The sequence below is a fragment of the Carassius gibelio genome, chromosome B13, assembly GCF_023724105.1.
Source record: "Carassius gibelio isolate Cgi1373 ecotype wild population from Czech Republic chromosome B13, carGib1.2-hapl.c, whole genome shotgun sequence".
Lineage (NCBI taxonomy): Eukaryota > Metazoa > Chordata > Actinopteri > Cypriniformes > Cyprinidae > Carassius > Carassius gibelio.
Genome location: NC_068408.1, coordinates 16,359,991 through 16,382,358, shown reverse-complemented (window position 1 = coordinate 16,382,358; position 22,368 = coordinate 16,359,991). Strand labels below are relative to the sequence as shown.

At 38.8% G+C, this 22,368-nt stretch overlaps 1 protein-coding gene across 11 annotated transcripts in view; it reads left to right on the top strand.

The window, feature by feature from the left end:
• The window catches only part of kiaa1109 (KIAA1109 ortholog), a 65,735-nt gene extending 43,994 nt beyond the window's left edge, over positions 1-21,741 (top strand). For 2 of the 11 annotated variants that reach the window (XM_052571804.1, XM_052571805.1), the window contains 34 exons: positions 173-270; positions 347-532; positions 670-838; positions 935-1,146; positions 1,338-1,536; positions 1,615-1,674; positions 2,422-2,648; positions 2,845-3,063; positions 3,823-3,953; positions 4,054-4,177; positions 4,265-4,380; positions 4,482-4,551; positions 5,220-5,267; positions 6,595-6,827; positions 6,914-7,117; positions 7,722-7,902; positions 8,199-8,382; positions 9,528-9,692; positions 9,778-9,917; positions 10,002-10,194; positions 10,341-10,532; positions 10,612-10,785; positions 11,472-11,609; positions 15,453-15,668; positions 15,764-15,914; positions 15,995-16,152; positions 17,087-17,276; positions 17,363-17,580; positions 17,660-17,911; positions 18,000-18,203; positions 19,327-19,521; positions 19,627-19,761; positions 19,838-20,006; positions 20,625-21,741. In XM_052571804.1, the coding sequence (XP_052427764.1) occupies positions 173-270; positions 347-532; positions 670-838; positions 935-1,146; positions 1,338-1,536; positions 1,615-1,674; positions 2,422-2,648; positions 2,845-3,063; positions 3,823-3,953; positions 4,054-4,177; positions 4,265-4,380; positions 4,482-4,551; positions 5,220-5,267; positions 6,595-6,827; positions 6,914-7,117; positions 7,722-7,902; positions 8,199-8,382; positions 9,528-9,692; positions 9,778-9,917; positions 10,002-10,194; positions 10,341-10,532; positions 10,612-10,785; positions 11,472-11,609; positions 15,453-15,668; positions 15,764-15,914; positions 15,995-16,152; positions 17,087-17,276; positions 17,363-17,580; positions 17,660-17,911; positions 18,000-18,203; positions 19,327-19,521; positions 19,627-19,761; positions 19,838-20,006; positions 20,625-20,844 (5,771 nt within the window). In that variant the 3' untranslated portion in view covers positions 20,845-21,741. The remainder of the gene's footprint in view (positions 1-172; positions 271-346; positions 533-669; positions 839-934; positions 1,147-1,337; positions 1,537-1,614; positions 1,675-2,421; positions 2,649-2,844; positions 3,064-3,822; positions 3,954-4,053; positions 4,178-4,264; positions 4,381-4,481; positions 4,552-5,219; positions 5,268-6,594; positions 6,828-6,913; positions 7,118-7,721; positions 7,903-8,198; positions 8,383-9,527; positions 9,693-9,777; positions 9,918-10,001; positions 10,195-10,340; positions 10,533-10,611; positions 10,786-11,471; positions 11,610-15,452; positions 15,669-15,763; positions 15,915-15,994; positions 16,153-17,086; positions 17,277-17,362; positions 17,581-17,659; positions 17,912-17,999; positions 18,204-19,326; positions 19,522-19,626; positions 19,762-19,837; positions 20,007-20,624) is intronic. The other 9 variants (XM_052571815.1, XM_052571806.1, XM_052571814.1 and 6 more) reach the window with 6 other exon arrangements.
• Positions 21,742-22,368: the final 627 nt, after the last annotated feature.

Sequence of the window (22,368 nt, the reverse complement as noted above, 5' to 3'; positions counted from 1 at the left end):
TTCTTCTGCTACCGGTATTCATTCAGTAATTTAGTGGGATCTAATAAACATCTTTTTGGTTTAGATGGGGTGATGAGTTTATTTAGCTCTTCTTGTCCTATTGTTGACCTGTTCTTTTACTTGACTTGGCTTGATTTCACACCAGCTGTGTGAAATGTGTTTATTTCTGTAGGAGGCGAACAGCCAATCCCTCTGTGGAATGAACACGATGTGTCAACAGATGGCGACAAACCTAAAATTTTGCTTTATTCTATTAACCTGACTTTTAAGGTTTGTACTAATAAATAATTTTAAGTGAATCTCACAGACTTTTTAGACTTCTTCAGTATGTTTTTTTCTGTTGTAGGGGATTCAAATGACAGCCACCACTCCTTCAATGAGGGCAGTGCGCTTTGAGACGGGCTGGATTGAGCTTGAACTGTCCAATCGGGTTCAGTGCAAGACTACTCCCACAGGAAGTAACTACCTGAAGCTCTTTGGCAAATGTCAAGTGGATCTCAATTTGGCTTTGGGACAAATAGTCAAACATCAGGTAGCTAGTCACCGAAACATAAAGAGCAACCCTGTTATTCATTGCTCTCAATAAACGTTCCTGTTCTTGCATGTGATTTTGATAAGGTGATGCACACTATCAGTTAATCACTGTTGTCGTGACACTGTCTCTTGCAGGTGTATGAGGAGGCGGGGTCAGATTTCCACCAGGTGGCGTATTTCCGCACTCGAATCGGTTTGCGCAATGCTCTTCAGGAGGAGATCAGTGGTAGCTCTGATAAAGAGGCTGTCTTAATCACACTCAACCGTCCTATTGTTTTTGCTCAGCCAGTAGCATTTGACAGAGGTCAGTCCGCACGTAGCCTTTTGTTCAATCGTGTTCATCTGTTGGTGGATTTTTTTATTTATCTTTTGTAATTGTGTCATTTTATGTCTATTGTAGCTGTTTTGTTCTGGCTGAACTATAAGGCTGCCTATGATAACTGGAAGGAACAGCGCTTGGCTCTCAACTCAGACATTCATATGGCCACCAAAGAGGTGGTGGACAAACTGCCAGCCATACAGCAGACCAGCGTCCAGGCCTTCAGCACTCTCTTCCTGCAGCTCACTGTCAATGACCTGGGCATCTGCCTGCCGATCACCAGCACCACACAGGTGGATCCTCACTGATAGACGATCTATTTATCGTTTTTTTTATGTTTAGACTTGTTAGTTTGGTGTGAACAGGACTTTAACCATATAAAATACTGTAGACTTGTATTTCACCTTTTATACAATTGAAATATTTTTTATTTCTGGTTGGAATGACTGATATTAAACGTTTGGCCCTTTTCTGCTGTACATAGGCCAATCACAGTATTGATTTTGATGCCGGCTCAGCGCTAGTATTAACCATCGAGAGTACGCTAATCACAGCCTGCTCCTCCGAATCTCTGGTCAGCAAAGGCCATTTCAAGAACTTTTGCATTCGATTTGCTGAGGGGTTTGAGACCACTTGGGATGACTGGAAACCTGAGATCAGAGGAGACCTGGTCATGAATGCCTGTGAGTAAAACTTCAAGTGTCAGTATTTGGCCCCATAATGCTTCCATGATTCTTCAAATACTCGATGTGGCTTTCTAGGTGTTGTCCCTGATGGCACTTATGAGGTTTGCTCCAGAACGACAGGCCAAGCATCCGCAGGTATGAATAAAACAATGTTCTGCAGTAACTTTCTAAGCTGCATTTATTTATTCAAAAATATAGTAAAAACAGGAAGATTGTGAAACATTATTACAATTTAAAATAAATGTTTTTATTTTAATATACATGTGATTTATTTCTCTGATGGCAATGCTAAATTTTCAGCACTAGTATTCCAGTCTTCAGTGTCACATTATCCTTCAGAAATCATTTGAATATGTTGACTTGATGACTAAGTAATAATTCATTATAGTCAATGTTGAAAACAGTGGTCCCCCCCCCCCAGGATTCTTTTATGAATAAAAGATTTAAAAGAACAGCGTTTATTTAAAATAGATTATAAATAACATTATACATGTTTTAACAGTTGCTTTAATGCTTCCTTGTTTAATAAAAATGTTAATTTCTTAAGATCTTACTGGCCCCATCATTTATTTGAGCCAATGTTGAAAACAGTGGTCCCCCCCCCCCTCAGGATTCTTTTATGAATAAAAGATTTAAAAGAACAGCGTTTATTTAAAATAGATTATAAATAATATTATACATGTTTTAACAGTTGCTTTAATGCTTCCTTGTTTAATAAAAATTTTAATTTCTTAAGATCTTACTGGCCCCATCATTTATTTGATGAAATGCACAAAACAAGAATTTGCATTAAGGAAGAAAATGCACATTGTCAGTTAGATTTCATACTGACTTCATATTTGATCTTTGTCTGTTGTTATTAAAATCTTTCAAATACTCCAGAAAGCAGCAGTGCAGGGACGTGGACGCTAAATGTCTTGTGGAAGATGTGTGGTATCGATGTGCACATGGATCCAAACATCGGCAAGCGTCTGAATGCTCTGGGTAACACGCTCACCTCTCTGACTGGTGAAGAGGACAGTGATGACATCACAGACCTCAACTCAGTCAACATGGCTGACATATCAGACGAGGACGAGAGTGACGGCATGTCTCCCCCCATACACTCGGTCAGAGCTCGCACTCTTAATGTCACTGTAGAGTCTTTGTAACTATTTTTTAATTTGCATTGTCTGCTTCTTTGGTATATTAATGTCATTTTTATGTTCAGAGCAGGAAATGTGAAGTGTCTTTGTGCTCATTTGTACTCAATGTCTGTGTAGTGGCGTGCATTTGTGTTGGTTTTAAACCGGCCCATGTTTGCAGTGTCCTGATGGGGATCTCAGTCCCAGACTTTCATTCAGGAAGCGGCTGGTGAACAGCATTCTGGGCATTAGCCCCAGCCCCCCTCCCCTCTCACCTTCTGAGTGTCGTAATATTTCTCCATCATCCACAATAACTCGGCTAAAGTCGAGAAGTGTTCGCCTGTCGTCCACAGCCAATGCAGAACGAACTAAACATCCCAGACCCCTGTCCTGGGGCTGTGTATGTACTTCAGAGCTCCTGTTTGCTTTTCAGTCCTCTCTCTTTCTGTGTCACCTTCTTTCTCTCCATCTTGTTCATGCTGTCAGGGTGGAAGTTGCTTTTAAGATCAGTCACATCAATCAATATCTTGTTGAACTGTATGTGTGTGTGTGTGTGTGTGTGAAATATGTCGAGCAATTTCCCATCTGCTTTTTAGTTTGGTCTGATTCCTCTCTGTGAGCAATGAGTGGCCAGTGACATCCTAGACTCTTCTTATTTCTCGTTTCCAAAGGATGCATTTCTCACGGACAAGCTTTGTTCAGTAATCAGTTTTTTGGGGTGGTGCTGTGATTTTTGTGTTGGAATGAGCCACACTTGTTTTGACTCTTATGCATGACTGTACCTAGGGCTGGGCGGAATGATGGAATAACCTGAAAAATATACAAAATTCAGCTTTTCCATTACAGGAATAGGTTCCATAAAAAAATATAGATTTTAATAATATTTCACATTTCTGTTTGTACTTTATTTTTAGTCAAAAAAAGGAGGCCTTGTTGAGCCTCGTCTAAGTCTTCTTTCAAAAACATAAACTTTTGAATGGCAGTGTAAATGTATATTTGTAAAATGAAATCAAATCAAATAATAATATGGTGTATATGCCATTTTTGAATTTCTCAATCTACCATGATAAGAAAATATCAGATGTTGTCATACCGCCCACCTCTAAGTGTGTCTCGTATCTTAAAAGTATAATTTTGACCGTTGTTTTCCCTCATACAGGAGTCTGTTGACTTGCGCAGACAGGCAGTCATGAGCAATCAGATCATCGATGCTCGTGGACGGAAGTTCTCAAAGCGCTTGGTGGATATTAGAGAACTCAATGAGCAAGCCAAAGTTATTGACGATCTCAAGTAATGTCAGCCTGACATTAATAATTATAATCAATATACCTCAATCAGTTTTTTGTAAAAAAAAAAAAAAAATCCATATTTTTTTTTTGTTCTTTCGAAGGAAACTGGGAGCAAGTGAAGGCACCATAAACCAGGAAATCCAGCGCTATCAGCATTTGGAATCTGTCGCTGTCAATGATATCCGTCGGGATGTGCGCAAGAAGTTACGGCGCTCCAGCATGCGGGTGAGAAAGACTTGGTTCGTCTCGCTACATTGAAAGCGTGGTGGAGATAAAATGTTGCATTAATTGGGTTTGTGCTGGGTTTCAAAGGCTGCATCATTGAAAGATAAATGGGGTTTAGGGTACAAGCCAAGCTACAGCAACAGCAGATCAAAGAGCATTTCGGCAACAGGCAGACCACCAATGAAGAGGTCGGATAGACCCAGGTATAACATACACACGCACATTTAATCACAGATGGTTTAATGCTTTTCAGTTACACATCATTAGTTTGTTCTTTGATTGATTGATTTGTGTCTATCTAAAGGGACGAACTGCCAGACATTAAAGTGGATGCAACATCTCCAGCACCAAGGGTTACCTTCAACATTGACATGGTAGTGTGTATGGGGGACTATCCCTGTGTGTGCCTGAGTCATTTAAAATGCTGTATGCATCTTTTTTGTCATCATTCTGTCATTCCATCTTCATGTTAAGTGTTTATCTGTCAGCGATGTTTGTAAAGTTAAATAAAGCTTTGCTTTTTACATTACCATTACCACCAGATTTGGGGTCAGCAAGATTTTGTTTATAAATAAAATTTTCTATTTTGCAAAGGATGCCATTGATCACAAGTGACAGTCAAGACATTTCAATTTACAAATGTTATCTTTATTATTTATTCAACTTTATTCTATTAATCAAAGAATCATTACAAATTTTTTTATCTCAGTTTACCAAAAATATTAATAAACACAACTGCAACATTTGATTATAAGAAATGTTTTTTGAACAGCAACATGACCAATATGTTTCTATTGTATTTTTGATCAAATAAATGCAGACTTATTTTCCAAAATATTCAAATATCTTACTGACCCCAAACATTTGAACAGCAGTGGACATGGACAAATACACACACATACACACACACACAGTTTTATGGTTTCACCTGCAAAGTGCTTCACTTTGTACTTAATGAAAACCATATGTATTTTATACACGTACTGTGCTGAACATATATGTTCATGTTCTATATAGCTCAGTAAGTTTGTTTGTGTTTAAGATGGAGACCCCAAACGCAATCCCAAGTCCAGCTGACTCTGTTTTTAAGGTATCTGAGAGAAACGGACAAATCAAATCTTAAAATCGCGTCTGCATCTCTATGCATGAAAGTCTTATGGTGTGAAATCGCTAAATCTAAATCTGCTTTTCAAAATCCAATCAAAACTCATCTGTGACAAATTATTTTAGCCTTTTACGATCTTAGGCTGAAGAGTGGTCTTATTTTTTTACACACTCTCACTCCACATGCTGAAGCTGTTCTTTTGCTGTGTTGGTGTAACTAATCAACTCTTCATCGTTTCTTCAGCATGTCTGGATCTTTGTCGGTTGCATTGCTCATGATCTCTTTGTAGTCATCTGTCTATCTTTTCATCTTTTCATCTTTTCATTTCTCATCCCTCTCTCCTCCTCTGGGCCGTAGTGGAAAGCATGAATTGGGAAAAGGAAAAGCTTTCTTAAGTAATCACTGGTGTGAATTGACAGGGAGTCAGAATCAGTTTAGTTTAGGTTTTGAGAACATCAACAGATAAAGTGACGTAATTATGGATTGATAGATGATAAACTGACATTCAAGTAAGTGTTCAGTGGAAATATTATAGCAATTTTCCACTCCATGATCCAAACAGAAGTCCAGTTGAGGAGAAAATTGTAAATGTTAGACAGTTGGATAAAAGGATAGGCCCATTATAATAGCTTAGTGGCCATTGAGCTTTTAGACATGCCAGGGTTATATTTCACCACAAAATCACAAAATAAGTAATACAAAATAAAAATAAAAATAGAAATTGCATTTTGCTTCAATAACATGAAAGCTTTATTATTTATTTATTTGCATTGGAACAATATTTAAGTAATAACGTAAACATTTCTGTATTACGCCAAGAAGGATCACCATTGAATATAATGGTAATTACAAACCCAAGGATAAAATGTCCAGATATATGATGGTAGTGATGCACTGATATTCAAATTCTGTCCAACTCCAACATTTGATGATTGAAAACTTTTTTTCTACACTGCAATTTAATAAAATTCCGTTGTTTTAAATGTTATAAATAAATGTAGGCATCATAACATTAACATAAAAATGTAAAGTATGAAAGAACTTCATTTTGAGATTTGTTAAACATCCAGTATTTGGAGAGAATGATACACTTATAAAGTCACTAATATCATGATCCTTAAAATACACCTGAATGATTTTTTTCCCTCTATTTTTCTTTTGATTTTGTGGTGACGTGTGACCTAGATCTGTTTCTGTTAGAGCCACTCATATAGTCGAGAGGTGTAAATCCTTTAGGAGAGAGAAACTGATGAACAGATGGATAGATATATAGACCAATCATCTGACTGTTGGCTTTCACTGGTTGTTGAAGTTCCCGGAGGAGACAGAGTTGGACCTGTTGTCTGTCACCATTGATGATCCTGCCCATTACCCATCATGCTCAGTGTTCAGTGCCCCTGGCACACCCGCAGTCTTTTCACCAACCATTCCCTTCCAGCCTGATGACAGTCGCCGTGACGAGCTCTCCTCGACTTCGTCAGAGGATTCAGACAAAGACGACGAGTTTTACAGGGAAAGACCACACAGCTATTATCGCAGACCAGGGTGTGTTGAACACACAGCACATGGAAACACTTTACAAACACAATTAAACTCACTAAACTGACAGTCTGTACGTTCGTGTTTCTCAGGGGCTCTCAGAGAAAGCCATCTGCGCTGTCAGCATTATTCAGCGAGCGCTGGCCGGCCACACCCAAACAGCGTGGAGCATTGACTCCGCCCACCGAGCGGAACATCGACTTCGAGCTGGATGTGCGTGTTGAGATTGACAGCGGCAAGTGTGTGCTGCACCCCAGCACCCAGCCTCCCGAGCATGAAGATCTCGGAGTGAGGAGGTGAAGAGACACAACAAAATAGTCACACAGTCATGTTGTTTTTAATGAGTCGAGCACTTTGCAGTGATGACATATTTGATGGCCAACCTGGAAATTAGAATCTCCCTGGTTCCCTCAACAGAAACTCAATGGGATTTGGATTATTGCCAAAAAAAAAAAAAAATGTGACCAACAAAAGTTAATGATTCTTGCATGCTATGTTCATAATGACAATCTTCACAAATGTACAAAACTTCACTGAACTTTGAAGCCTAATACAATCCGAAGTAAAAGACAAACTATACTAAGGTCATATGGCTCTAGCAACACCACCGTTAAGCTTCCAACAACTCTTTAAGTCTTTATTTAACAAACAATTCCTGTGAAAGTTTGCGTTAGAATGATTTGCATACGTATGGTATGTCAACAACCTCAGATTTAACCAAAAAACTCATTCATAAAACCCATGACTTCAGCATAATGGAACTGGGGAAAAAAAAACCTTCTCATGGTTTAGTCTACAAAAACGTCATCCCTACATCACTTGTTTTTTTGGTTAGGATTTTTATCAGGGCTGCATAATGCTCCTGTAAAATGTATTTCTCGTTCTCGTTCTGTTGTTTAGGAGCTGTGAGCGGAGTTCGAGGAGTCTGGACCAGGAATCTCCTCCTAAGAAGCGAAGGCAGCAGCACAGTTTTGCCTCCAGCTCCCAACTACTGACTGCAAAGCGAGTGCCCACCTCTCTGCAGAGCAAGAGCAGTGACATTGAGAACACTGTCTTCTATATCCCTGGAGTGGATGTTAAGGTCTGCTGTGGGTCTTTTGATATGCTTCACACAGCTATGTGTATTTTCTTGTGGTTCAAGTAAAGTAGAATTTTTTTTGGCTATTTTTTTTTCTAACCTGAGATGTATATTTTGAGATTTGAGTGTCAGATGACGTTATATCAGCACTCATTTGATGTGTAAAACACTCATAGGGCTATAGACCTATTTAAATGCATTTAAATTACACTAGCATTCATGCAACAAATATCACGGGTACAATGCTCAACCACTGCAAAGAAAAAATTCAAGCCCACCCCACCCTGTTTCTTTTACAGCTGCATTACAATTCTAAAATGCTGAAGACTGATTCGCCCAATGCCTCGCGTGGATCGTCCCTTCCCAGAACCTTTTCCAAAGAGTCCAAGCTGTATGGTATGAGAGATGCACCCACACCAGCAACCTCAGGCCCTGGCAAGACTTACACACTCCTCTCCCCCCCTCCCCCTCCTCTCCCTTCAGGTACACACTCTCTTCCTGTCTCGTCGTCTGCATGCGCGCAGCCTCGTCTCTGTCACTGGAGCATGGCCCACAGCTTTTTTTTTTTTTCTGCTGTGGTTTACTGCTTGGGTTGAGACAAGCTTCTGTTATTAGTTATTTTTATAATATTGTTGGCGACAGTTTCTGTTTGTCCTCTTTCACTCTTTGCTTCATTTTTCTGACATCAGTTAAAATCTGAAAAGTGTATACAATACTGTTCTAAGGTTTGGGGTCGATTAAAACAAAATACAGCATAAAGAAACTATTTTTTTAAAGTGATTTATTCTAATATAAAATATCTGTTTTCTATTTTAATATATTTGAAAATGTATTTTATTCCTGTGATGCAAAGCTACATTTTCAACAGTCATCTCTCAGGTCTTCAGCTGCTGATGCTGATTTGATGCTTAAGAAACATTTCTGATTAATGAATTTGAAAGTTTTTATTTTTATAGAAACTGATAATTTTTTTCTAGGATTTTTTGTTATGAATAGAAAGTTTAAAAAACAGCATACATTTGAAATTGAAATCTTTCATTTTAATTCCTTTTAAATTTTATTATTTGGTGAAATCCGTGTATTTATTTCTTTAAGAAAATGTATCAACCCTGAACTTTTGAACAGTAGTAAAAAAAAAACTAAAATAACACTAAATATATTAAATAACAGTAAGTACCCTGAAGTCATTTTGGACAAAAGTATCTTCTAAATGAATAAATGCAATTAAATATCTTAGCAATTGCTTCAAGGAACAGTTCACAAAAAAATGAAGAAAGAAATTACTCCACCTCATGTTGTTTCATTGAGATGTTCAAGTTTCTCTTTTTCACATAAATGAATTAAACTGCAAGCTATTTATAGTTATGGACATTGCTATATATTGATCACACTTTTTTTTTAACCATTTTTTAAGACATTTCAATGCATCTTATGCTTGTGTTAAACAATTTCTGGGTTTTTTGGCTGTGTTACTTCATGCATACTGAGTGCATGCAAGAGCTTAGATGCCATATGTTTGCATCCTGAACAGGAATCTGTTGTGTTCAGTGCATGAAAATTGTATAAATTGGCGACAGAGAATGGTTGTCTTTTAACTTTATGTCTGTGTGATTTTGTGTTTGCATAAGCAGCCAAAGGTAAAGCAAGTGTAGGGGTGAAGACGGCTAAGCTGTATGCATGGGTAGCTCTGCAGACACTGCCAGAGGAAATGGTCATCAGTCCATGTCTGCTAGACTTCCTGGAGAAAGCACTGGAGACCATTCCCATCACACCAATCGACAGGAACTATGCAAGTCAGTGTGCTTTTTGTTTGAACATTTATCGCTCTTCCTTTCCATGTGTACACTTTATGCTGATATTCAATGCTTGTTTTTGTAGCTCTGAATGTTCCTGAGGAAGATGTAGGTCACTTTGATTCTGTGGAGCCTCTGGAGGAGTCTCAGGTGTCTCTTGTGTCTTCTGCTACATCTCCATACTCTTCCTTCCCTGTGGATGTGGTAGTTTATGTCAGGGTGCAGGTATACCAGCGTTCCTTCAAGAAATACTAACTAGTAGGAACCATCTCAAAGCGGTTGGCTAATTCAGTCTTGTTTGTTTCTCAGCCATCTCAGATCCGGTTCAGCTGTCTGCCCATGTCTCGAGTGGAGTGTATGCTGAAACTTCCCTCTCTAGACCTGGTGTTCTCATCCAACAGAGGTGAGCTTGAGCCCACCACCCATCCATCTGAGGGACAACACACCCCCTCCTCCACACCTCCATCGGTCCACAATGCCAACAGAGTGCCTGGAAGCAAAGGTATAAATGGACTGTCCTGAAAATCTCTCTTATGTTATTTTGAAATATACTACTATTCAGTTTTTGGGGTCAATAAGTGGTGTTTCTTTTAGTTCTCAATGGTTTGAGTGTTTTGGGTAATGGAACCACTGTCTTCCATCCCTCAGGTCCATCCAGTCCTCCAGGCCGGAGTCGCCACCACAGCAGCCAATCAGATCTAACAGGCCCATCCTTAAATTCATCAGGTCTGAGCTTTACCGCCTGTATGTCAGATTTTTCACTGTTTGTGTTTCATCCTTATGGAGCCGGCAAACAGAAGTCTGCAGTTACTGGCCTCCCACCTGGACCAGGACCACTGGGTGAGAGCCCTGTGCAGAGACAGTCCTCAGAAATATTTTGACAGTTGTAAAACTCTAAAGATAACATTGTTTTTTTTAGGAGTTGACGAGGAGGCCTCCTCAGTGACAGGCAGGAAAGACTCTCTCTCCATCAACCTGGAGTTTGTAAAAGTCAGCCTTTCCCGGATGAGACGGACAGGATGTCCAGCATTTATTGATACTCTCATTGCCAGTAAGGGTGGGAAGATGGACACAACTCTTATCAACATCTCCGGTGAGGAATTTCCTTCAGGATGTCTGATTATATCACCCTACTGAACCTTTTTCCATAAGTCTCATACTTAAGCATTATGCATGAATACATACACAAAAGTTTAGGGTCAGTAAGAATCTTTTTTTTTTTTTTTTTTTTTTTTTTTTTTTAGCAGTTATGCAGTTCATTGATCAAAAGTGACAGTAAAGATAAATAAATTAATTCAATTTATGCATTTAGCAGTCGCTTTTATTCAAAGTGACTTCGTGCATTCAGGCTAACAGTTTTTACCTAACGTGTTCCCCGGGAATCGAACCCACAACCTTGTCTTGCTAACGCAATGCTCTTCCACTTGAGCCACAGGAATACTAATATATAATATTTATAAAGTTAAAAAAGATTTATATTTCAAATAAATTAGGTTCTTTTGAACTTTCTATTCATGGAACAATCCTAAAACAATTTATAACATTTTCAAATACACACTGATAATAATAAAAATAATTATTGATCACCAAAAAAAAAACATTAAATTGTAATATTTCACAGTATTACTGTTTTAATGTATTTTTGCATAAGAAAAACTTTTAACCCCAAACTTTTGAATGGTAGTTTGTTTAAAAATGAAATGCAATAAAAGGGAATCTTTCAGTTGTCTCAATAACTAATTTATGACACTGTGTGTGTGTGTTCTTATTTTCTACTAGCGGTGTGTGATATCGGTTCTGCTTCCTTCAAGTATGACATGAGACGTCTGAGTGAGATTCTAGCATTTCCCCGTGCTTGGTACCGCAGAAGCATTGCCAGAAGATTGTTTTTAGGAGACCAGACCATTAACTTACCAGGTTATACATATACACTCTCATCATTACAATACGGTTCAACAGTTTGGAATCACTATTAAGTTGATGTAGGGATGCTTCACAAAAATAGCATTTAATTGTAATATTGTAAATTATTATTATTGTTTTAAATATGTCTTTAATTAAATACTTATTTATTTTTATGTATTTTTATATATTTTCATATTTGTTAAATAAAGCCTTATCATCTAAGATGAAAAAGTTGTGCTACTGAAGTGTGGCAATCATAATACGTAATTATAATACCAATTTTGGTTTCAGAAATAGTCACAAAAAAACACACATCATCAGTTGTTCTTTGGAGAGATGGAGGCTATTTCATGCACTGCTGTCTGGAAAGAAGAAAGCAAACAGTATATAACAAGAAGCATATCAGAGTTTCTAGTTTGAGAAACAGACCCCTCACTGGTGCACAGCTGGCAGCTTTATTGAACCGTACATGCCAAAACATACGCAGCAGTGAAAAGTAATTGTGAATGTCATTGACAAAGCTACATAAAAAAAAAAAAAAATGAAAGAAAAAGAAAAAGGCTAGAATAGTCAAAAAGGAAAATAGCATTATGAATTGATGATCTAGGTTTTAGGTATTGAGTGGCTTAAAGAGATAGATCACCTAAAAATAAAAATTGCCATTATTTAGCCACCCTCATGCCATTCCAAGCCCATAGCACTTTGGTTAATCTTTAAAACACACATGAAGATTTTTAAAATGAAATCTGAGAGGTTTCTGTCCCTCCACTGAACATAATAGGGATCGTTAAAGGTAGGGTAGGCGATTTCGGAAAGGCTAGCGATAGAAAGTTAGCTTTGAAAGCATAATATTACAATAATAGCGCCTTTAACTCTTGCTGGAAGATGCTGCAAACAGTGTGCACAGAGGTATGCAAATACATATTTTGACAGGCAGGTAGGACCGCCTATCATAATGTTCAGACTGAACATTTGATGGTCCTACGCCTTCCACAGACGACACGTCAATCAAGCCATTTAATCCAAGTTTTGTAAAAAGAGATGATCAACATAAACAGGTTTAATTTGCATCTAAGCAATGATTGGTACGTACTTAGGAGCACATCACATATGGTAAACATGGAAGCTCAAACCTGTGTGAGTGACCCATTGGTATTTGCTCTAGCATGTGATTGACACATAAGTTTCCATATTTAGCATATGTGATGCACTCTATGTGTGGTTTAAAGGGACAATAAGTATCTTTTTAGGTATTTTATTATCTAAAATCAATATTTTTATTCATAAATATGCCCTCAATGGTGTACAAATACCTATGCCAATGTTTAAACTAATCCTTGTAAATGAAGAATTTATTATCTTTATATACATGGGACGGGTAGGTTGACGGAGGCTTCCATGTAGTTCCGCCATCTTGCAAAACTATAATAGCAGAGAGGGACAAAAAGTACTAAGCCAACGCGTTTCCACAGCGCGTTTTCGGTCAGAGCCAGAAACGCAGGTGCAGAGCAGTGAGAGGCGCTTGAAACTGCACCGGCAAGTTTAAAAGTCTGGATTGCATTCTTATTATGGACCATACATATGCCGCGCCACAGGAGAAGAAAACATCGTCGCCAAAACAGTCAAAAATAGAACGTAAAAGGAAACGTGACCGTAGATTACAGAAAACAAGAGTTAATGTCGGGGAAGCTTTTTCTAGGTGGAAAGAGCTAATGCTGGATAAAGATTTCAAAAGAGACGCTGAAGTGGCCAGTTTTCTTCTCGACAGGTAAGTCAGTGTTACAGTCTATATTATAATATATTTTTTTATATCTAACAATGCATATAATTCAGAAAATATAACGAATAAATTAGACATAACTACTAATTACAATATTTCATGTTTTCCACAGTCAGTAATTCATACTGTAACATTCGTTTGTTAGTTGTCATGTTGCAGTTTGTTTGAAATAACACACCTGTTCACCTGAAGGAAAACTCGACGAAGTGCTATTAGAATACATCCTGTCAAAGCTTTTTGGTACATATCGCCTACCGTAGATGCAATGCGCATTTGAAAAAGCGAGGCGCTGGAGAGCAAAATTAGTTTGAATGCAAAATACAATTTCACCACTAGATGGGAGTAATTCCTACTCAGTGTCCCTTTAAATGAATAAAAGCTTAATTAAATCTATTCATCGTATAAAGAGATGGCATCTCTACACAAGACTTGGATTAAACAAATTAATTTAGATTCAAATAGGTTAATTTTATATTTACATTTAGTCATTTAGCAGACGGTTTTATCCAAAGCGACTTACAAATGAGGACAGTGGAAGCAATCAAAAAACAACAAAAAGAGCAATGATATAAGGTAAGACAGTATAATTTTTTTTTTTTTTTTTAATGTTAAGAATAGAATTAGAATAGTGAGTGCTAAAGTTAGAGTGTCAAATAAAGATGGAAGAGATGGGTTTTAAGCCGATTCTTGAAGATGGCTAAGGACTCTGTTGCTCTGATTGAGTTGGGGAGGTCATTCCACCAGGAGGGAACATTTAATTTAAAAGTCTGTAAAAGTGACTTTTTGCTTCTTTGGGATGGCACAATCAAGCGACTTCACTTGCAGAGCGCAAGCTTCTAGATGGCACATAAGTCTGAAGTAATACATTTAGGTAAATGGGTGCAGAGCCAGTGATGGTTTTGTAGGCAAACATCAATGCCTTGAATTTTATGCGAACATCTATTGGTAGCCAGGGCAAATTGATAAACAGGTGTGACCTGTATTCTTTTTTGGTCTAATTAAAATTAATCTTGCTGCCTCGTTCTGTATTAATTGTAAAGGTTTGATAGAAGTGACCGGAAGACCTGTCAAGAGGGCATTGCAATAGTCCAGCCTGGACAGAACAAGAGCTTGAACAAGGAGTTGTGCAGCATGTTCCGAAAGAAGGGCCTGATCTTCTTGATATTGAATATAGCAAATCTGCAGGACCGGACAGTTTTAGCAATGTGGTCTGAGAAAGTCAGCTAATCATCAATCATAACTCCAAGGCTTCTGGCAGTTTCTGAAGGAGTTATGGTTGATGTGCCTAACTTGATGGTAAAATTGTGATGAAACGATGGGTTTGCTGGAAGCACAAGCAGTTCTGTCTTGGCAAGGTTGAGTTGAAGGTAATGGTTCATCATCCAGCAAGAAATGTCTGTTAGACAAGCTGAGATGCGAGTAGCTACCGTCGGATCATCAGGATTGAATGAGAGGTAGAGTTGAGTGTCATCAGCATAGCAGTGGTATGAAAAGCCATGTTTCTGAATGACCGAACAGAATGATGCCATGTAGACAGAGAAGAGAAGTGGTCCAAGAACTGAGCCCTGAGGCACCCCAGTAATTAGATGTTGTGACATGGACACCTCACCTCTCTAAGATACTTTGAAGGACCTATCTGATAGGTAAGACTCAAACTATTGAAGTGTGGTTCCTGAGATGCCTTTTGCCAGTAGGGTTGATAGGAGGATCTGGTGGTTAACCATGTCATGACACGTTTACGACACCTCTAAGCTTTTTAGATCTTCTAGGTTTTGGAGTTCTAATTTAGGGGTTCAGAAACCTCATTAAAATATCTTCATTTTGTGTTTTTGAAGATTAACTAAAGTCAGATTGGTTTGGAATGTCGTGATGGTTAGAAATTCTACAGACTTTTCATTTTTAGGTGAATTATGCCTTTAAGACTAGCTTCAGAAAGCATGTAATAAAAAAAATCACCTAAATGTCTTATTAAAATCAGAGATTTCGAGCAATAATGTATTTCTGGTCACCTGTTTCCAGTCATCTTACATCTTCAGTGCTGGAAAGTGTTGATACTAAGAGCAGATGTGTTGTAGCCTCAGGTCCTGCAACGCCAGACTCTGTGGAGAGCATTGCGCAGCACCTGTCTCCCGAGTCCAGCCGTAAAGCGTACTGGAGGACATGGGATGGCAAGTCCACTCAACACCCCTCCTCCTCCGTCTTCACTGATGCCACACCAAGCCATGCACACCTAAAATCACCTGCCACCGGACGTTCACGCAGCGTGTCCGACTCCTCAGCACCGCGCAGAGGTACGAATGTACATGGTGCTGGGATTCTGTTGATGATGCGCTGCTCTGGGACTTACATATAAAAACCAATGTTGTGTGTCTGTGTGTTTCTACAGACTCCGTTACCAAGACCTCCACCCCGTCGTTCCGGAATGGAAAAGCAGCAGCACAGCAGGGTTCGCCATGGGAGACGCTGGTGGTGTTCGCTATCAACCTTAAACAGCTTAATGTTCAGATGAACATGAGCAACGTCATGGGCAACAATACGTATGAAAGACATATCGAAACAATTTTAAGGCGGCTTAATATGCTGTCTGATGTCTAATTCTGAATTTGTGTTTGAACAGTTGGACAACGAGTGGGCTGAAGAGTCAGGGCCGTCTGTCCGTGGGTAGTAACCGAGATCGTGAGATCAGCATGTCTGTTGGACTGGGCCGCTCCAAACTGGATTCCAAAGGAGGAGTGGTGGGTGGCAACATTGATGTCAACACACTCGAGATGGTCTGTAAGTAACTTTTATTAATTTATTTATTTAACTTTATTTTTGAGAGAGAGAAGTTACAACCTCTAAATCTGATTTTTTTTATTTTTATGAATGCGTATGTTCTCTAATATGCATAATTCTAATAATGTTACAGTGTTAAACCAGTTTCAGTGGCTATGAAAACAGACTTTAATTTTGCTATTCACCACCACAAAACTTTATAAAACTAAATATTGCTATTGGCTGAATCTATTGTTTTTATATCTAGTATATTATGTCTATTAATGATGTTTCTCCTCTATGAAGAAAAATTACGTAATTAACTGAATTTAAGTTATAACTTAATCAAAACAACCCAACTGCAGTTTGATTGATATTACTTGGAATGCACAATAAAAAAAAAATTGGTTTCTGAAAATCAATAAAAATGGAGTTATCGGTTTTTGCAAATGAACTCTTCAGATGTTGTGTTTGATAAGTTTTATGGGTAATGTGTAAAAAACTAACAGACAACAAAACTTTGTTTTGAGATGATTGAGTCATCTACTGCACACATATTTATTTTTTTGACCTTGACATTTTTAATAAAAGTATCATAACAGACATCATTCTGATGACATATGCAACACTTCTCCAATCATTTAGTCACCTCTACCTCTTATTTGTCTCCAAGCACAGATCTGCCTCCATTAAATCAACAACAAATAGATAAAAGTCCCTCCCATACTTTTTTTCTTGGTGATGTGTTGCACTTGGATGCATATCATAATACAGAAGAAAATATCGGTCCATACTTCACCAATTCAACTACACCGCTTTCGTTCCATTTTAGTTTTACTTTAATTGAAATTCTGAATTTGATTTGGAAATGTAAAGGCCTTTGCAATTCTGTATGACACACAACACTGGTGTCTTTTCATCCTCTTTGGTGACTGAGAACTGGTTGTTCTTTCAGCTCATATTTCAGAACATCCAAATCGGCAGCCCAGTCATAAGATCCAGATCACCATGGGTTCTACAGAGGCCCGGCTGGACTACATGGGCTCCAGCATATTGATGGGCATCTTCAGTAATGCTGACCTGCAACTCCAGGATGAGTGGAAGGTGAACCTCTGCACGACTGATTCCAGTCTTTCTGAGAAAAGGTAAGGACTGTCAATCATATAAGTGAAGATTATGTAAAAGATGACCACCACTGTAACAAGCATTCACTGATGTGTATGTCCTCCAGTGAGATCTTTGTACATGGAGACCTGCAGTGGGACATATTCCAGGTGATCATCTCCCGCTCCACAACCCCTGACCTGATAAAGATCGGCATGAAGCTACAGGAGTTCTTCACACAGCAGTTTGACACCAGCAAGCGAGCCCTGTCCACCTGGGGCCCGGTCCCCTACATGCCTCCCAAAACCCCGGTCATCAACATGGACAAAGGAGCAGCTGAACTCTGTTAGTGTGCTTTTGACAATTCTAGATTACACAAAAACATTTTATAATAAAGACCAACATAAATGTCTGTTTCTTTTAGATATGGATGCAGCTCATCACAGGCATTGGCCCAGTGTGTTGAAGATGGTGGCAGGGTGTCACATTTCCCTCTTCCAGATGCCTCTTCCAGAGGATGCTGTGCAGCTGGGGGGCTCCATGAGTCTCCATGGCAATCACATGACTCTGGCTTGTTTCCACGGGCCCAACTTCCGTTCCAAGTCTTGGGTGCTGTTCCATCTGGAAGAGCCCAACATCGCCTTCTGGACAGAAGCACAGAAGATCTGGGAGGATGGTACAGACATAGTGCTACCAATCCATTCAACCAATAATTTCAGGGAGCTTTCATAAATTGAGACTTACAGGTTGTGTTATTTGTCTAGGCTCCAGCGATGATTCTACATACATCGTTCAAACCCTTGACTTTCACCTTGGGCATAATACAATGGTAACCAAGCCTTGCGGTGCTCTGGAGAGCCCGATGGCAACAATCACTAAGGTCACCCGCCACCGCCATGAAAACCCCCCACATGGGGTGGCTACAGTCAAAGAATGGTTCAACTATGTCACTGCCATGAGGAATGAAGGTAGACATTGCACACTCACTGAGCTGCCTTGCTGTCTATTGCCCAATATGTGATATCATGTTAACTCTACACATACCTTATCATTTTTGCTTGCCAGTTTATTGATTCCATTAAAAAGACAAGCTGTAGACACCCTGGTTTGCACTAGGTGCCAGTCAGCAGTGAGTTCTTGTTGTATGTTATTGTACAGCTGTGGTTACAAAATCTTTCCCTACACTCTTATTGTGATTGTCAATCTTTTTTTCTTTAGGCAAACAGGAATTTGACAGCAATTTCCCCTCTACATGTCTTGAGATATCGCAATATTATCACCATGGTTCCGTTTGGTCATGATAATCTGTCTTCAGAAAATTTTCCATGGCATGGCATTGTAGGATGCACTTAAAAACGACTTATAAGGCATCTGCTGTGAAACCACTGTATTTCTTTTACATAAGCAGCATTCGCTTAACATTTTCAGCCCAGTCTGCTGTTTTTGTTTATACCAATTATATATCATATATAAAATCATTTATTAGATTGGAATGTGAGGTTAATAATTGTCATTATTTCATTATTTTCTTGATTTTACAGTTACAGTAGGATGTTACAATAATCTTCGCAAGAACGTGATACCTAAACGGTTCTATTCTAATATCAGAATTTACCTAAATAATTTCAGTTTCAGATGTTATTCTGATTTGACCTGCACAGGAGAGAATACATTCTGTGTCACTTTTCAAACAAGTCCATTTCAGAGCATAAAACTGTAAAAAAATTGTAATTTTATTACAACTTTCATTCCTAATTTAGAATTTATTTTCCCACTTAGCTCTTTGTAGTGCATTATGGGATTGCACTCTCCCAAAAATACGTATAGTTTGATGCTTTAGAATTGAGCAAGAAAAAAACCCATTTTGATTGTTTTGTCTGTCTTGTGGAAAAGCCTTTGCATGGGTTAGAATAAGGTGAGCACACCTGTGATGCCTTAAAAACTGTTTATACAGGCAGCTCGCTGGCTTCTGGAACAGAGCCAGTGTAAAGCCATCTTGTTGCCTAATCACTGTCAGCTGTTCATGATTACTATATTTTCTGTTCTTTCCCAATAAAAATATCTCTGTCTCTTTTTTTCCTCTCGTCTCAGAGCTGAACTTGTTGCGTAATGTGGATGCAAACACCTCTGAGAGCGGCGCAGCAGCAAAGAGCTCCAGCCTCCTCAGCGGCTTCAAGGGCGCCTCCAGCTACAACCATGAAACCGAGACCATCTTTGCCCTTCCCAAAATGCAGCTCGAGTTCAAATCCATCCACGTACAAGACCCTGAGGAACCTTCTCTCAGTGGTACAGACTTATAAACTGCACTAATGTAATATTCTAGCAGCCTCTGGCAGTTAAGCTTGTATAGTGTGAGTGCAGGACCCTCGCTGACTCTGAGCTGTGTTGCAGATGCCAGCAGTAAACCCAAAGTGGAGTGCAGTGTGGTGACCGAGTTCACCGATCACATCTGTGTTACCATGGATGCAGAGCTCATCATGTTCCTGCATGACCTGGTGTCGGCATACTTGAAAGAAAAGGAGAAAGGTGAGATCATGAAATGAAGATTCCTGTCTTCATACATGTCCTGTCACTGTAGTGAAGCATGTCGCTCGTGTTCCAGCTCTCTTCGCGCCGCGCATCTTTGCGTCTCGACCCGGTCAGAGGAGCCCCACGGCGCAGCAGGACGAGGCCTCGTCAGAGAAGAAGGAAAATGAAGAGGGAGTGAACTACACTACAGTGGACTGGAGAGAGTTCCTCTGTAACACATGGCATCTGGAGCCCACACTACGGTAACCCTGCAGTCACATGACCTTCTGACCTCTCAGTTCAGTTACGTCTACACTGCCATTCAAAAGAGGAGCAGTTTAAAAGTTTTTTGCTGTAACGAGGCTGTATTTATTTGCTACAAAAAAATATTGTGAAACATTATTGCAATTTATAACATCGGTTTCCTAATTTTAATATACTTTTTTAAATGTAATTTATTTCTGAGACACAGCGCTGAATTTTCATCAGCCATTACTCCAGTATTCAGTGTCGCATGATCCTTCAGAAATCAGTCTAAAATGTTGATTTATTATCAGTGTTGAAACTGCAAATAGATACAGCCTTCTGACTTCTTTAAAAAAAACATTAGAAATCATACAGATCCCATACTTTTGAACAGCAGTGTATGTTAATAGACAGTTTTTAAAGTAGTTGCTCAGGTTTTCTGAATGGCTGGTTGATAAAAGTAGTTTCTAGACGGCCGCTAAGCCTTGCTAATGCTAGGAAGTGGTTAAGGTGTCACTAGGACATTGCTAGGTGGTGATGTGTGGTGTCATTTCTCCATAATTTACTCTTCTGTTCACCATCATCAGCACAGTTGATGTGGGTAATGAATTAATTTGACGTGTGATATGTTTCAGGTTGATCTCGTGGACGGGCCGTAAGATCGATCCAGTGGGGGTGGACTACATCTTGCAGAAGCTGGGATTCCACCACGCCAGGACTACAATTCCCAAGTGGCTGCAGAGAGGAGTGATGGACCCGCTAGACAAAGTTCTGTCCGTTCTCATTAAGAAACTTGGCACGGCACTGCAGGATGAGAAAGAGAAGAAAGGCCATAGAGACAAAGAGGAGCATTAACTCGAAACACACTAATGTATTGATACATTTCCGCTTATCTGGAGCCATCCATGTGAATTTCCTTTTTTTTTTTTTTACCTTGTCTGAAACCACTGGATTTATTGCAAACTACTGTACAGCACAGCACACACATATTAGTCACCGCTATATTGTGTGAACATTCATGTTTGCCTTGGTTTATATGGCCATAGCTCTTGGAAGACTGAAAGTTTTTTTTTTTTTAATTTTCAGATCACCGAGACATGAATAGCTGCTGCTGAATGCCATTTGGACTTTTACCATGAATTAAATGCACTTGTACATCACTGACACTAACAAATGAGCAGTGATCTTAAGCTACAGTATACAGGTGTGCTCTTGAAATCAGTTTACATGAGTTCAGAGGAGCGGTGTGCATCTGGTGTTCTTTCTCTGAGCTGATGAATATACTGTTTACTATTGCCAATCAGACTTTTTAAATAGTTTTATTCAACATTTTAAGAGCAAACGATACAGGTAACCCCTGACCGGGTGGTAAAGTGTTCTTTAAGCCAGCAGAGGACTTGTGAACATCCCGAAGCCTAATTATTCCTTTGAGAGTGACCAAATTTTCTGATGCCTGGTTCGCAACACATTTCGAGGGACGATATAGTAGAAACGCCTCAGATATTCCTGTGAATACATCAGAACTTCAGACTGTGCGGTGTAATGTGAACTGGCCTATAAAGCAAGGCTCGAACTCAAATAGACAAACAAAATGTAAATATCTTAAATGCAGTTATTACCTATGTTAGGCCTGTGGTGATATTTTTTCCTTTTTTTCTTTTTCATGTGCAATAGACCATTGTATATACAGAGTTCAATATGTTCAATGTGCTGATTTCTTAACCAAATTAAATCATTACTACTAAAATGAAAGTTATCTGTGGGCTACTTTTGGTTCCTCCTAATTGTTTCACGGAAAATGAGATGAATCTGTTCTGATCATTGAATGCTGTGGAAATGGAAGGTTGCCTTACAGAATACAATATGCTCTTGCATACTGCACAAATGTAGTAGGTTATCTCACTCCATGCTTAAAGAAAATGATCACTCATAACTGTATGCGTCCTGCAGTAATAGGCTATGGTCAGAGTAGTGTAATTGCTGTTTTTTCGGTATCTATGTACTGTGCACTAAATGCATAAAACACCTTTGTTTAAATGATTACTACATTTGACAATATCTGCAGTAGTATACAAAAAAGAACACATACTGCACACAGGCTGTATGTACTGTTAACTTTTCAAAATGTTTTTATTTGAAATAAATCATATATATATATATATATATATATATATATATATATATATATAAAAATATATAGATCCAATGAATAGTCAGATATAGATCCAATGAAGCCAGATATTGTCATCTCTCATAAACTGACATTTCCCGCGAAATTCGACAACAGCTCCAAATGAAATTCGTTATTATAAGCTTATTGTGAACCGCAAGAGGACATTTATGGACACCGATTTTTTTTTTCTTTTGTTCTCGAATGCA